At 36.8% G+C, this 16,941-nt stretch overlaps 1 protein-coding gene across 6 annotated transcripts in view; it reads right to left on the bottom strand.

Moving 5' to 3' along the window:
* DENND1B (DENN domain containing 1B) overlaps positions 1-16,941 on the bottom strand; it is a 179,804-nt gene that overhangs the window by 50,031 nt on the left and 112,832 nt on the right. For 5 of the 6 annotated variants that reach the window (XM_072932638.1, XM_072932639.1, XM_072932640.1 and 2 more), the window contains 2 exons: positions 5,894-5,994; positions 333-378 (listed from right to left, as the gene is read on the bottom strand). The exons of the other annotated variant lie outside the window; for it this stretch is intronic. In XM_072932638.1, coding sequence (XP_072788739.1) covers positions 333-378; positions 5,894-5,994 — 147 coding nt within the window. The remainder of the gene's footprint in view (positions 1-332; positions 379-5,893; positions 5,995-16,941) is intronic. 6 annotated transcript variants of the gene reach the window in all.

Raw genomic sequence — 16,941 nt, 5'->3', positions numbered from 1 at the left:
CAAAATAACTTTTACCTGTTCCTGAAAAATAATTTTTTATTCATTACTGGGAGAATCTGTTGCTAAAGTACTAAAAAGCAGGAAAATAGCTACCACTGAGCTATTAATAAGACTGAGAAAATCATGATGTAGAGCTACATGTCTTCATAAAACACTTCTAAAGTAAGATTTCAATTAGAGACATTTTTACTTAGTAAAGCATATGAAGCTTAAATTTTGTAATTCTGCATGCTGAAGTACAGGGATTTTTTCTAAAGCATTTCCATAAAAGATTTTCATGGCACACACACCTCATGCACCTCCCAGTACACCAAAGAGTACAGTAAACTTACCTCTATCAAGCTTAAGTGGACGCCAATTAGATAAGGCATCGGTGCACTGAAGAAAAGGAGTGGAAAACATCAAGTTTTAAGTACAATACTAATGGATTATTTTAAATCTTGGCATATAAGACCCTAGTAGACAGTTACTGTTCAATACAGTATTAAATGAACACAGTTGCTACAGGAATGTTTACTAGACAAGGAAAATGTTGTTTTACTCTGCAGTAAAGATGATGACAAAATAAAGGATGCTGCTGCAAACTATGAGGCATGAGCAAGGAGGCACCACAGCTTTTCATCCAGACCTAGTTCCAATAATGACCACACTGAGCTAACCCAACAGATGTTCCCCAAGTGGGCTGGTTTTAAAACACCAACTGGAGGACATGATCCTGCTTACCATCACCACAGTGCAATACAAACATCATTACCTCCAGTTTTGGTTCTGAATCCCTCTCCTGGCAAGCCTTTGGAAGCTGTATAATATCCTATTTAACTCAAGATAATAAACTTCTCCTTTCCAATTTCCATGAGACAAAGAACTATACTCTCCAAATAGAACAAATATCCACACAAAGCTGCCACAGTAAGACCTCCTGCAGTATGCAAGCAAGAAACTGAACTAGGCTGATTTATCATGGTTTCCTAGAATCTTCTGTTCTGGCAGAATATACTCAGTGTTCTGCACTGAAGGAAAAAACAACTCCAACAATCACCATGAGATTTTTGGGTACTGTGAGGTTACTGACAATATTCACTCAGAGAAGTGAGCAATTGACAGGCTGGTTTAGGCAATTCAATGGGAAATGAATCACTAACAGATCACAGAGAAAAAAAAACTAAATAAAAACAAACCCTGAAAAATAATGGAAGGCAAGATGACATACAAAGGTACACAACTCACACAGGGTAATTTCTCTCATGGCAATAATTTGATCACAGTGGCACTGACTGATTGGTGACTGACTTCCCAAGGATGGGGCAAGGTTTCACTGCACCAGTTCATGTGGTCTCATCCATTTGGTCCCACCTCTGGGACCACAAAAAGCAATTCTCACCTGCCTACAGCTACAGCCCATTTTAGAAAAATCTGTACACCCTATGGATTAGCCAATTGCTCTCATTAACAATGTCCCACAGAAGAGGATCAATGCACAAAAAAAAAAAAAAAATCCAAACAAAAACCAACAAACAAAACCAAAAACCCAGCCTGACTGAGGCCCAAACAACTTCATAGTGTCTATGACATCAAAATACAGGTTTGCTGGAATTGCAAACTGTCATGGCTTAAGGTTTCTAAGCAATGGGGCTTCCAAAAAGGAAAAGAGGCCTCTATTTTTCCACACATATTTTTCTTAGCCCAATACTGACAGAATTTAGCACTTCCTGATGACTTCATCCAGGCTAATCCTTATGTCTTTTTGAACTAAACACAAATTAAATGGAGTTGTAAATGAGTGTCACTTCAGAGCAGACATCCATATATATTCAGAGAGGATTTAAACAGCTTTAAACCACTCTATAGTTTAAAGAATGATTTGTTCTATGTAACGTATTTAACTAAGCCAGTTAGAATGATTATAGCTGACACATAATTGAGAATTCTGCTGCAGAATATGCAGCAAAACAGATCCTCAGGTTCCTCATATCAGGATACCTCAATGTTGCAAATAATGTGAACAGGCAAAACTAGAGCGAAAACAAGCGCTATGTCATGTATGGATTTTATGCACACTTGTTTTCTCATACATCAACACTGTGCCAGTGGCTTCACCACACCTGTGCTGACTTAAGATAGCTGATGATTTGCTCCATTAATAAATCTGCTATTAAAAAGGGAAGATGTAGCTGTTTTCTCTACAGAACAACGCAACAGCTACATCATTTCAATTTTGAAGTTAACAGAATAAAGGTACAAAGCACATCTTGAAAATGGATGAAATAAAAACTGCAGGCATGGAAAGCCAATTTAATCGTTTTCAGCAAAAAGTAATTTTATTACTGCTGGATTCTGAAGTCTTAACAGCAGAGGACTGTAATCTGCACATGAAATTGCTTACTATGATACTACTGGGAGCTGCTATGGAGTTTTTCTCTTGCTTATGCATGTTATCACCAAAAATATCAATCAATGGTATTACTGCCCAAAATAATTACTATGTTACGCAAAACATCCAAGCTAATTGGAAAATAATTGCCCCATTCTCACGAAAACAGGCATATGTATATCCTAATTCAGAAGAGACCAAATCTCATAAAGACCTATTGCAAGAGTAACTTGAATTTTCTGATTGCATTACATTCTCAACAGAGCACCACTATAACAGATGCTTTATCATTGACAGACAAAACTGGCACATATTCTAATATTGGTGATTTAGTTTGCCAAGATATTAGACCAAAATTTCATGAAATTAGCTTTCTTCACAAAAATTAATTTTATTCAAATATAATTACTCTATGAATGTTCTAACTTAATTTTTGTAAGAGTTTTCTTGAAAACCAACCACCACTACACTGAGCGCAACAGTCTCCTTTTACTTACTTAAATGTAGACAAGAAATCTATTTTTTATAACATAATTTAAAACTCAATTTTTTATTAACTGCGACGTGGATTTTTTTGATGCAGCTACGATGACTATTACTTTCTCAGCCTATATTTTGATATCTTCCAGAAAAAGAAATTTCTTACATCTCCTTTTCTGGATGGTCATTCCAATTCTCCCACTGGAGCTCCCACGATGGCAGTCAAGGCTGAGCTAAGCTGCATGGGGGTAAAACACCCCTCCTGAAGTCCATGAACAGACACTCTGTTCTCACCCTGGAGCTTGGCACTCACAGCCTGGCCAGTCCTGGGCTGGTGCAGTCCACACTGACCCTCTGGTTTGGGCTACTCCAGCATCATCTGTTACATTAGGTCTAAATCCAGCCTGTAAATCAGGCAGCAGGATAGAAATTAACAGATTTTTTTAATTAAAAAGGCAAGTGGAAGTATTGAAATAATTTTAATATAGCCTTGTTCTGCTCAAAGATACATTCTTCCTTTTTCTTGATTACAAAATGTACCAGCTAGGCACTTTATGTAAATGATCAAATTCTAACCCCACAGAATTGGATCCTTTATGATATTATGAAGAGTCTTAGTCCAACTAATAGAAAAAATGTGTTTCTCTCAAAATACATTATATGATCATTGTGCAAAAAAAAGTTACAGAATCAGGCTTATCTTTAAATTAATAGATTTAAATATATTTAATCTTTGTTTAAAAAAGCCTTACTACCACAGAATGAACAAATTATTTAATTGATATTCCCCTACTTCATATATTTGAATGCCATTTCAGAACCACATTAAGAAAATGAGAGTTCATAGGAGACATTCCAAGAAGCACATGGGAAACGGTGACAATGAAATTCCTAGGTATGAAAATGCATGTTGAGCTAAAATGGCACTTTTATAAAATGAACTTTGCTTATCAAAAATGACATAAAAAATGGGAGTATGCAAAATAACTTTTGCATTCTTTTATTAATTTTAAATTGGCCTGATCCTGTTGGACTGCAAACTAGGTCAGGCCTACTACAAACTTTGACCTTAAGAATTCATCAAGGTTTTTTTACCTGATATATTATATACCTATGAGGAGAACATTTATTTACTGTTAATACACCACAACATGAGGAAAGCTACGTCATTTATGTGTTTTTACTACACTTTTCCAACCCCTCTCACAAAAGAACCATTCAGATGAACAGAAAGAGAAATGTAAATGCACAAAATTCTGAGTCAAAAGGTCTGAACTACAGTTACTGTGATAAAGTCATCAGTTGTGCATTTCTTTTCATGAACTTTATATTACCTTTTGAACATCTCTAAAACAGGAGAACTTTTTTCTCCACTCTATTGTACTACTGTGATAGAGAATAAAGGATAGAATGAATTTTACAAGTTTAAGAAACTCCATGCTTCTTTTTAATGAGTAAAAAAATTTCTCAGGTCATGCCACAGTGACCTAGAATCCCAACTATTATCATCATCACATGGAGCTGTTTACAGCATCTAACATTGTTATTTCTGAAAACATTATCTGGGCTTAGAAGGGGAAATTTTAAAAAATCTGCTCATATTCAGGATGCACTCTACAGGGTACAGCTTGCATAAAGAAGTTCATCTGCCTTCTGAGAGCAGCATTTTTGGATGATGTGAAAAATTACAAAGGTTCTGGCTGGAAGCTCAAGTAATAAAAAACTAAAACACACCCAAGTTCTACTCCATCTTGGTGCATTTTCTCAAGGGCAGGAGGAAACAAAAATTAGGACAGAGTTTCTTCAAAAGAAAACTATCATTAAAGAGGAAAGGCTTAGCTGTACTTATAAGTAAAAGGAGGAGTTAGAGAAGAACATTTGGGGTTCCTTTTAAAACAACAAATAAAATACACATGATTTGTAAGAATTACCACAGAAAAAGTATATACCATGGACAAATATTGTGAACTTCAGGAAAAACTGCAAAAGGCACTTAAGGAAACATAGTGAGAAGTTGTTTCAAAACAAAATTTCAGTAGACTGGATGGAGTTCAGTAGAACACCAATACATTCATAGGTTTGAGGTGGAAAAAACTCAAACCAAAACCAACAACATAAAGCCCAGCAAACATATAAGCATAATTTATTTCTATGAATAAAACACAGACTTAGCTCAGTAAATATCTGGCTGGGTCTCAGTTTTGATATATAATAATAATAATTGACAATCTCTAAAACAGCTTGAAATGGTTCATTTTTTCCATAACAGACCCAGAGGGTCTAGGTTAAATGAAAATCTCCAGGAATGGATATTTCTGCTTAAACGGAAAATGGAAACTCTCATTTGTTATCTCTGCCACTACTCTGAATAAAAGCAAGAAATTGTGAAACAGGCATGTGGAAACATCATCCCCTTGAAGGATCAGAAATGAATCAAAAAGTGATTATTGTTCAACTTAAAAATGTGCCAAAACCACAAAGTCTGTCATGTGAACAGAAACCCATCAGGAGAAGCAGAATTCTTATTATAAAAATTTTGGAGTCCCAAAAGGAGATTTTAAGCTGTTTTGGGACAGTGTTGGCTAGAATCCTGAGTCTGGCTGAGTTAAAACACAAATAGTAAATCACTGATGAATACTAACATCTGATTCTGGAAAAAATGATCAGGGTTTTTTTGAATGCTTCTATAAGTATAACGTGTTTCAACTTAAAAGCTAAATAAAAGAAAACTGTAACATGTTTGCATTTAAATTATTGAATTAATTCTCTAAACAATACAACAGAAACAGTTCTTACAAACAAAATTCTAAATGCTGCACTAATAGCAATCAGCACTGTAACTCAAGATACTAATTCAAACCCATATCAAGGCATGCTGGAATATCCCTAGTCAAATCATCATTTAAGCACTGGCCTAAGTACTTTCATAAACTGTATCCTGTAAGTTCAGTCACACTAAAGAATCAGTATTTTCATCAGTTAGCCAGAATTCTAAGACAGGTAAGAATCTCAGATATGGGGATAACAGGTTAGCTGTCTTACCAGCAGTAGTCCAGAAGATGTGGAGGAAGCACTGGGATGTAAATATGTTGCCAATACATTGGATATAATAATGCAGCTGACGCATGAACACAAGCAGTTAACTAAAAATAAAAATATACACACAGAATTGGCAACAAAAAAAAACATGAATAAAAAGAAAATACAAAATCTTAAATTAACTTTAGACATGCAAGAATCTTAAACTCCCCAAACCACCTATTATGTAATTTTGTAAATTACTCAGAATTGCCAAAACACATCCACGAAGAACTCTAATGTATGTATACAAGCACAACATCTGCAAGAAGTCAGGCTAACAAGTTAGCCCTCCCTGCTCAGCTATTCCCTTGGAAAAAGGGAAATAATAATGAATTACTTGATGCAGTCATGGTCAAACATGAGTACTGCCATGAACACACAGGACTGAAGTGCACCCCAGTTTCACTTGCCTCCACTGAGTGCAAAAGACTCAGGGGAGTTTTCTGGTCCTCATTTCTGCTATTTTTTACTGGAATTGATCTGAAGCTGCATGAAGCCACAGAACAGCACTAAACTCAGAAGCAGGACTAACTCCTTTTTGTGTCACTATCTTCATTTCCAAACTACCTCAAAAAAAAATCTGAAGTGAATATTCGCTGTAACAGCAAATGAACTTAATTATAATTTTCCAAAACTCCCTTCCCAAAGCAGAGACTTCCATGTCTGGCACAAGGATCATGGAAAATGAAGGACTCCTTGACCAAGAGAGGAGGTGCTACAAACTGCTTACCACTCAAAATGGACATCTCTGGTTTTCTAAAACAAACAAAAAAACACCACAACCACCACTTTACCCCCAAAACAGAAAACAAATAAGTATGGAATTCATTAGAAATGGGGCCAAGTTCATTCCACAAGTGAACAAAATAATCTTGCAATATGTAAAGAATTCAAATTTGATCTTTGTTATAAGGGAGTCTCTCAAATTTCATTATTTTATTATGCATGCATAGAGTTATCCCAGAATGAGAAAAAATCCAGGCTGCTCCAAACAAGTTAACCTATGTCCATCCTATGTAGCACTAGAAACCTCATAGAAAAAGGGAAAAAAAAAATTTAAGAAAATGCCCTGTAACGTAGAAGTTACCAAGCTGATGGAATAGAAGAGGCTGTCCTAATGTTTTATCACAAAATTACTACCTGAGTTTAACTTGATAATAGCACTGTTTATTAGACATGAACTTTCACAATAACAAAACAAAGAGCAAAAGATAAAATGTAAATCCTGCCCATGCAGCAAGTGCTAAAACATTATGGATTTTAAAGGGGAAAAAAACAACCCTCTTTGTGGAACAGATCAGCAGTTGAAGTGTTCATGTCCTGGCTGTCTTGGACATTTAGACTTGTAAATAAAAAATTACACTATAATTTTGTACACGTATTTTTTACCCTAAAAATGAAAAAAAGCAGTTATAAGACCATTGCAGCAGAAATCAGAGACAATTACAATTTGTGCAGCCTGGTTTGCTCAGCCCTCAGATTAATATAACACGATTAAATATGGAAAAGAAGAGGGCCTGAAAGCTCCTGAGGGATATCATTAGGGCAAATTGCCAAAGAATGAAACATGAGCCAGTCAGGAGAGTCTGGAAGCTGCAGTGGTACCAAGGGACTTGAATATTCGACAGTTGGAGCTTCAGTAATGTGTGAACTGCAGGTTAAGGTATCAGGAGACTCTGCTCACTGACACACAGAATGTCACTATTGACCAGCGAGCTGCCCGAGCCTGACAGCTACACAGCAGAAAGCCAAGGATATCATAATTCCCTATTTAAACTCTTCCTTGCAGATTAACATCTCCTTTCTTAGCTTTACACCATACTTCTGCAATTACTCTCATTTTGGACTTATAATAATGGGTATTTTAATCATTATTGGGCTGTTACTATGAATTGATTTGGGGGAAGAAATAAATGAGTACATTCACCCTCTTCTACACAGTGGGATTTATGAGGTTTATTTCCATATTATCTCTCTGTGTAGTTGAACTAACACTACTGACAGCACAGTCCAGCTTAGCATCATGTTTTTTGCTCTTTCACTCAGAATGGAAATGGCATTATTAATTACTATGTCCACATACTTTTTTACACAGTATATATTTCAAACCACAACAACCTATAGAAAAATCAGCATTTCATGTATTTCAATCACAGGCTGAAATAAAGCTGAGCAGAGTTATCCAGGATATCCCCTGATGTATAGAGTCTCCTCCTCCTCCTCTTAATAGGCATTCTTAAATTATGAATTAAGATGACTATACTATTTGCATTAAGAAATTTCCCTCTTATCCATGTCTGTTATATTTTAATTCTCACTTTAACAAAGGAAGCATGCAATTCCTTAAAAATAACTGAAGTCTTATTAACTCATTTTATAATCTGTATTTTACTATAGCACTCCCAATAGCATCTATTTATCATTTAAAAATTTTTAATCTACTAAATTTTATTATTTATAGCAGGAAAGGCAAAGATTTGATTACTTACACATCAAAGCTTTTGTTGTACTGTTCCTCACTTTTCTATTTAATAACATCTTACTGTAAGACCTTATGTAAACATTTCGCTCTATGCTGCTGCAGTATGTTTCTAAACATTTTAGTGTGCCATGAATATGTTTTATAGTTTCCTGTTTACAGCATATAACACAAGCAGCTATAGGATTGTGCTGCTCTTCAAACTGTGCCACATTTTATTATTCTGCCAACTCTGTCTTTAAGCAAATATTGATAAGATAATTATGTATTTCATATTAAAATTTGCATACATGGTGTAAAAAATCTTTTTGCTTTTTTTGCTGTTTCAATGGTGACTGCATTTCTAAATGCATTAGTTATTTAAAATAACCTTCCCCTTTAACTGACACATCCACTCCAAGGAACAGAATGGGAGCTGCTGTGAAGCCTGAACAATGCTCACATCTTAAGGAGCAGTTCTGAAAAGCTGGGTACCGGGGAGAACTCGACCATTTAATCACAACTCCACAAAGGTGCCACCGGATTTGGGGGTGTCCAGCAGCGTCTGTGCACAGGAGCAAAGCCTGGCAGGCACCTGCCAAAGGCTGCAGGGGACATCCCCAAACAGAGCATCTAGCACAAGCTCCTAGGCAAAGAAATGAGAGGCTGTTGCTTGACCACATGGGAATATTTTCTGCAGAAAACAGTCCTTGCACTATTTAGGCATAAAAACATCTCTCTGGAGTCTGACAATTGACTGCTATCGATTCCAAAAGGAATTATCAAGAACTACCTTGAAAAGATATGTCACAGATCATAAAACAGGTACCCATTCTCCTGAATTATCTTGAAGTTGTCTTCAGTAGACATCCTACCAAACCATCTTGAAGTTGTCCTCAAGACTGTGTCCAACCCTATTTTTCCACTGACAGCTGGATATAAACACCAATTATGAACTGTGATTCCTTTTAAAGGTAGGTTTTGTATTAAAGGCAAAAGCCTCTGTCCAATAAAATCTGCTGTATGTTTATGTATGCACACAGATATATCATTGCACAACTCTGCAGTTAAATTATAGCAGATGAGTGCTGCAGAAGCTAGTTTCTGCAAATCTCATAATTTATTACCTGGTTTGAGTTAAAAAATTATGTTGATACATCCTCCTGTACTTCATTTAACTACAAAAGATGTACTAGAGCTGTGTTTCTATCCATTAAAAAATGGGCAGACAGTTTTTAAGTAAAGTTTTTGTCAGCTGAAACTCATTTCCCAACACTCAACAGAACTTCCAATACTTTTGTTTCCATCAATTTTGATATTTAGACTGTTCTTCTCCATTTCAAATAATGTCTTTTAGTTAAACAACTTCTCTTTTTAAAAATAAATTTAATTATCTTTTTAAATTTTGTTTAAACAATGTGGTTTACTTACATTAACAGCATAAGTCAAAATATTTGACTTAGTTAAAAGCAAAATCTTAATGTTCAACCCTTTAACAAATAAACACATCTAATCTGAAATCTCTAACATTTGCACTGGGCATAAGAAGCTTTATGTCTTATTCCATCAGTAGCACGCTTACTAATAGTACTGAGTCGAGCTGAAAGTTTCAGTCTCTTTCTGATCTCTCCTGATAAGATGCTGCAGCCACAATCAACATGTGAGCTTTCATATACTCCAAGGAAAGTAACTGGTGTTTTCTCCAAAGTAATCCAGTGATTCTGGTAAAATAATTTTTATCTTTCCCTCCGCAAAAAAAAAAATTCTGAACTACCCGTCCACTGAAAATACAGTCTCTCCAAATAATGGGTGACCACATTACAGAGTTTGTTAGCAAAATTCATTATTGGGCAACAGACATTGATTACTACAAAATCTCAATAAGACTGAAACAATGCCCAAATTCTAGAGAATGATGAGTTATTTTCTAACTTATGGCAATAAACAGACAGTTGGGAAGGCTGTTGGTCCAAATCTATGCAGTAATGAACATGAACAACTGGGAGAAGTTTTAGTTCAAACCAAAAGCAGGTCTACCTGCTCCTGGAACACAACGAGTGCAGCTCCTCCCCGCCCTCATGCTGATGCAGTAATTCTGATGAGTGTATCTGCCACCCCAATGCTCACTTCTACCAATGAATCTTTCTGCTCTGTATTTCAAAGTGATTGGCCCCTTTTTCTGTTGACCTTTTTTCCTTTTCCTCATTTCAGATCTTGCTAGAACACTGCGACATGTCTGGAGCTACACTACTTCAGCTGAAATATTTTCTGCAGACTCACAGATAATGCTTATTTGTTACCTATTATTCACATAATTTCAATGAGCAACATAAAAATACCTGTATCCTGCACAAAAGGTACCTGGCAGTCTCTTCCATTGATATAAATTACTTTCTTCAAAGCCTTTTCCATAATCAAAGGTAAAAAGAGAGGAAGAACATAGGTGGCAAGATTTGCACACATTGCAATGCACAAACAAGAAAGACAGAAACTGATTAGCAGAATCTTGTCAGAAAGCCAAAAACAGCAACAGAAGTTAAACAAATGCTAAAGTAAAATTAACCTGTGATTCTATAGAACCTTTCAAAATCTACTGTAAGCAACTAAAGAACTACTGTGATAAAAGCATTTCCTGAAAAATCGTCAAACACTGTCAATCTCTGTCAACACCATGTCCAGAAATGGGTACTGGTGTGCTCTCTCCCTCCTCCCTCACAGTCCCAATGGGCCAAAGAACTGCCTCCCTCCCACTGCCTTGACCACACATATGTTGAAAGATGCCCAAGATTCTGTTTAGTTTCATTATCTCATCTACTCATTAATACCTATGGCAACAAACTCTAGGGGATGGGTCACTGTTTTACCACAATTACAGCAGTCACCATCAGCCTGGACCAACCCTTGTGTCTCCTTCCCCAACAGTCCCAGGTCACAAGAATTACTGAGAAACACTGTCTGCTTCCTGAAAGGGGAACAGTTGCACAGGTGAAAGGAAACCTCTCCTCTACATCATTACAACTCATAAATTAAACCAACTTTATCTTAGAGAAGCAAACACATCTAAATCCTGTTTGACTAAGAATAAGATCAGGCCCCAAACTCGTAACAGATGCTTAACATTTGTGGAGACCTTCCTTTCCATCCACTTCTTGAATGGGGGGACAGGGCAGAGGAACACTGCTGGGGTGTAAAAGTGGGAAAGGAGCTCTTGCTTTTGCCAGTTTACAGGAGAGCATAAATCTATTCCCAGCTCTGAAGATTAAAGAGTCAGACTAAATTATAAACTTAGCTCATTCTGCCAGCATTGGTGAGAAATCAGTGAGGGAAAAAAAATTAGCAACAAAAGAAAACAGAATATATTGCCCAAGCCATGATATACAAAGCCACTTCCATGCAATTCTTTAATTTAGCTTCTGGATAATCATTTTCCATCTGCAATCCCCATAATCTTTAGGAAGAAAAAGAGGGAGGACCTTAAATGAGCCATAATGCATTTTCCTCCTGTTGGCAAGATGAAAACCCATCTCTCCTCTCTCACAGAAGGGAGAGAGAAAGGGAAATATATTTCCAGTTCAGAGATGAAAATTTCAAATTTTTCCCTTCTAAAAAATAAAGATATAAAAGAAAACACTTGTATAAAAAAAAAAACTTATTTTCTCCGGGAATTGCTGTTGGTTTTTTTTAGGATTATTCACTTCCTTTTATCATTCTTTCTGGGGGAAGGAAAGGGAAGAGATGAGTGTTACTCATGATTTTGACAGCACTTCATATACAATCAATTTCATTCTTTTCTTGCAGTTCTTGATTCACAAAGCAGCATTATGGCATCATTCTTGTGCATTAGCTTGGAAGAGAAAAGAGAAGACTGTAGACATTGCTTGTTCCTTGCCCATGGCTCCAGGAGTGACATGCTGCCCAATAACGGAAGCTGAGCAGAAAATAGAATTGAAGTGGTAGTAGACAGGTGAGTGCTCACAGGAATACCACTGACATACTGTGCCTACACCAGGGACCCACAGGCACTTATATAGATAATCAGAGGTATCTATGTAACAAAGTAGGTGTGGGTGCAGAGAAAAAAAAACATGTCACTTCATTCAGTTACTCACTATTTTCATACCACAAAGGTTTTTTTGTATTTTTCATAGGTTGAAAATGAAATTCTTGGAAGTTAATGATCAGGATTTATTCCTAACATGCTAGAGACTGGGTTAATAGCATGTCTCTTAAGATACTCGTTTATCCTATAAAAAACTAACTATGCTTCTTTATATTATCTGCTCAAAAATTGCAGTTTCCTCACATTTCTTCATTTCATCTCTTACTTTGTACACCTCCTACTTTGTATTTTCTTGATTTGTTTATTCTCATTTTGCCATTCATTTATTGCCTATCTTCTTTATCTGTTCCTCACTCGCAAAACCACAGAACACAAATATATATATACATATATATCTTTGTGTCCCTTTCCCTGACCATCTCCTTGATGCCCCCTTTCCTTCTTCCTTTATTTTATGACCCATCTCCATGGAGGAAGAGCTACCATCCCATAAAATGAGGGGGTTCTGCAAACTGAAAGGAGAGCTTCCAGGAAAATAATTTTATTAACACTTTGTCCTCTAAAGGAACTCCATGGCATATTCTTCTGCCATACATTAATTAAGAAGCAGCAGGGACAAACTTCCTCATGAATGGCTTACTTAAGACAACTTCCTGTAGCAAGAGTAGAGATAACCACCAATGATGCTATAGCTCATCTTCTCATTGGTGAAATGAGGAAAAAAAAGAGTCATAAAGCAGTGGCAAGTACGAAAAGGGGAAATCTTGCCATTACAGCACACCAGAACAAGGGCTGGTATTACACTTATTCACCCTTCAGCAACTCCTCCTCATTGCTTTTGCTTCATACGACCACCAAATTACTTCAGTGGTACTTTTTGTAGGGGGTGAGACAGTTCTGCTACCAGAATAAGGACTCTTTCAGTTCCCCTACAGCCCAGCCACAAAGGACTCAGTTCCTAAAGGCTTCTCTGAGTCCCACAGCAGCACCCACACTGGCTCAACACAGAATTTAGTTCCCTCAGCTTCTACTGAATTGCCAAAAGTCATATGAAAAAGAAACAACTTTGCCCCTGATTGACTCGGTCTTGGAGCTTTCTTTTTCCTGCAAGTGTTAGTAAGGGAAAAATTAAATTCTGGAGCTAATTTGTAGATCTGTCTGCCTACATGCCTTTTCTTTTTACAGTGTGGATTTTTGAGGTTTGGGATTTTAATTTTTTTTTTTATAAGAAACAGTAATGGAGTTCTTCATGTTTTACATAGATGGCAGGTAATAGCAATTTCCAATTATTTCCTGGCTTTTTCCCTCCTGCTCCCATTAAAAGATTCTTTTTAACCACATATTTCAATTTATTTTCACAATTTTTTAAAGCAATTATTTCTCCTAATATTATTCTGTGGCAATGAGAAAGCTATTCCAAATGTCAAGACTAAGACAGCTTTCCAGATCTGTCTGTGTATTCTAACCCCACTTTATTCCATAATGACATCCTATAGCCTCATTGCTGGAAATGTGCTCCCTACAGGTGTGCCAATGGGAACTTAACTGCACCTACAACAGTTTACCCCCTGCCCAGTTATCTTAGACTGCCTACACATGAACTATAAAAAAAATATTAAATGTCATTTGTCATTTACTTCCAGACCAAATGGCCCATCTGAGGTTATATTCCAAAATTAATTCTAATTATGCTTCTGGGAGCACAGTGAGTATCAGCAGAATATCCATTCTGCCTTGCAAGTTAATGATAAATTCCCATCCATTTCTTGACTTTTAAGAACTAAATTTAGCCCTTGAACACTTCCAGGTCACATGAAGTTGAGATATGAATTAAATTTTAAATCTGCAATACTTTTTCCTGAGCAACTATGGACAGTGTGACAAGAGTTGAACAAGACTAAGGAGAAAAGAGAATAAAGCCAACAGTCCAATTCACTGAGGGCATCCGGGGCAACTGTAGAAAGCTCTCTTCCCATGGATGCAACAGTAAAAGTAATTCCACAAATGTATGTGTATAAATTTATATTCAGTGCTCCCTTCACCAGAAAAACAAATAAATCTGTATCTTTTGTTGATATTTATGTCTGTTTTTGTAGGACTACCAAGAAACCCAGAGCCAGCGCCATGCAGAACTTGTAAGCACCGTGCTCTGAGACACGTCAGGCTTGTATTTCCCAAAACAAATACTGGTCAAAGCAAAGGGAACATTTAGACATTTGCTTTAAAGTGTAGCATCCTTCCACCTGCCAGTGCCGGCCGCAGCAGATCCAATCTCGTTAGCATATTCCTGACAGGCTGATGAGAAAGCTCCTGTCAGACACTGGCCAGCCGGGTGCTGGAGACGAGCGCACAGCCCCAGCTGACTAGTTAGGGAGAGACTGCAGAGGTACAATTACAGAGGCATATGACAAGCTTTCATGCTTGAGTGACTTGAGAACCGATGACATGGCTTTAAACAGCAATCCTTCCTACCTCCGGTCACAAAACAGCAATAAGTCAACTGATGCACTGTTGTAAAATCATGATTTATTCCTTTGCTTTGAATACATGAGAGTGTGGTATGATGTTCTGGTAGACTACCACAGCAGGTGCACTTGGGGCCAAAACATCTAGGGCCTGCCTCCAGCATGCATAAAATCAATGCTGTAGCTCAGCCTTCCTGGAAAAGCCAATCCCAGCACTTTAATAATTTATAGAAAGACTGAATTAAAAAATTATTAGTACTGAAACTCATACAGCTCCATGTAACTAATAAGAATACATGCAGATGCAGTGACGTATGGGAAACAGTGCTGTGAAAGAACATACAGCCTGACATTTAGGAAAGGTCTTCCTTTTGCTGCTAAAGTGAAATAACTAACAGCCATCTCTATGAGTAGATCAATCCCTTTGTTTCATTCATCCTTTCACTTAATCCAAAGCAACATAATTTGTTTCTCTTTCACAGTTTACTGTTCAAAAGCCAGAAATGGTAATTTTTGCTACAAACAGATCTTACAGAGCATAATCCTCAGGCTAGCTGAATCCATCTCGCTCTAACGCTAAGCCTGAAGCAAGCTGTGAGGTTGGTGATAATCACATTATTAAAGTGGTTGGAAAGTCTAGCTAATAAAAGAATCAACAGTTAGGGCAAATAATGACCCAGAAGCCACAACAGAATGGAGTGCTGGAAAGTTTCTACTTGTATCTTGGTAGTAATTGGAAGGACTAGTAGACAAATATCTACACCAAAGAAATTTTTAAAGGCGATAAACCCACAGAAAATTAATTTAAAGGGAGATGCAAAGAAAACACAACTCCAATTTTCTGAAGATGTACATAAAACAAAGCCCGCTTGGCTGAAGTAAAATATAAGCTGAAACATCCTAAAGATGGTTCTTTTTTTTCTGCTTTTATAGTTTCAAAAACTCTACTCAGCAATTTAAAATAGGCAACCTTATTTCCTTCTGTTTTTTTTCTCTATAGTAAACCCTTTTAAATATAGGATCATGTTTTGTCCCCTTTATTTCCATACTAGGACTTATCCTTTACTTGAATATAATGGCAATATGAAATTAATAGGGCAGAAGTGGCAGACAAAGAATTCCTGAACATAAGTAAGTGCAGTTTTCCATTCCTGGCCCCCACAAGAAGGGTGAGGAGAAACTGAGCAAGGCCTTGAATTATGCCTTTTGTTATCAGTCACTGCCCTGAGATAGTGAACCGAAACAGAGCTGATAACTTGAAGGTGACATCACAACCCAGTCTCCATGAACTGACATAAACACTTGATATTCAGTTAACCCTAAAGATAAGACACAACTCCCTTAACAGAAAGTTGTGTTTGACTGCACCTTTTTTGAAAAAATAATCTTTTCTAGTATCAAGCTGTAATTTAGGAATATCAAAACAAGAACTTTGCCACAGAAAGTACCAGTCTGCTGTGTTTTGTACGCAACAGCAAAACGGAAAAAGCTTGCAAAGGTTGATGTCCAAATATAGTCCATTTGCTTACTGTACTAGATCAAGCAATCTCCATGTTAAAGAAGAAATATCTTTTGCCAAAAACACATTCAATCATTCTTAGCAATTGAATTAAATTCTTACAGGCAATACTGGAAAGTGTTTCATTAACTTTTTAAACTATATTGCTCTGTAAAGAAGCAAGCTATGTATCACCCCTGTTCTGCTTATGAAAGAGATGAGCAGGCAGCACTTCTGTGAAGTGAAGCTCTTGAGAAGCCAGTATACTTTTCTGTTTTATCAGACCTCACTAGTGCAAGTGAACATTAAACAATCTTGTATCAAAAGTGAATCCAACATGATGTGGCAGTAATTCTGTTCAGCAATGAGTTAAATAATGCTAGTAGACTGAAAAAGCAACCAGAAAAAAAAGTAAAGCTGATGCACTCTCTCATTCTGGATTTGACCTGAAAGCTACTATTTACATTCACAGCTTGGGGACACTCTCCAGGACATCCAAACACCACTACAAATGTCTGGAAAGTTACA

The sequence above is a fragment of the Taeniopygia guttata genome, chromosome 8, assembly GCF_048771995.1.
Source record: "Taeniopygia guttata chromosome 8, bTaeGut7.mat, whole genome shotgun sequence".
NCBI classification, from domain to species: domain Eukaryota; kingdom Metazoa; phylum Chordata; class Aves; order Passeriformes; family Estrildidae; genus Taeniopygia; species Taeniopygia guttata.
This window is presented reverse-complemented; position numbering and strand designations above follow the sequence as displayed.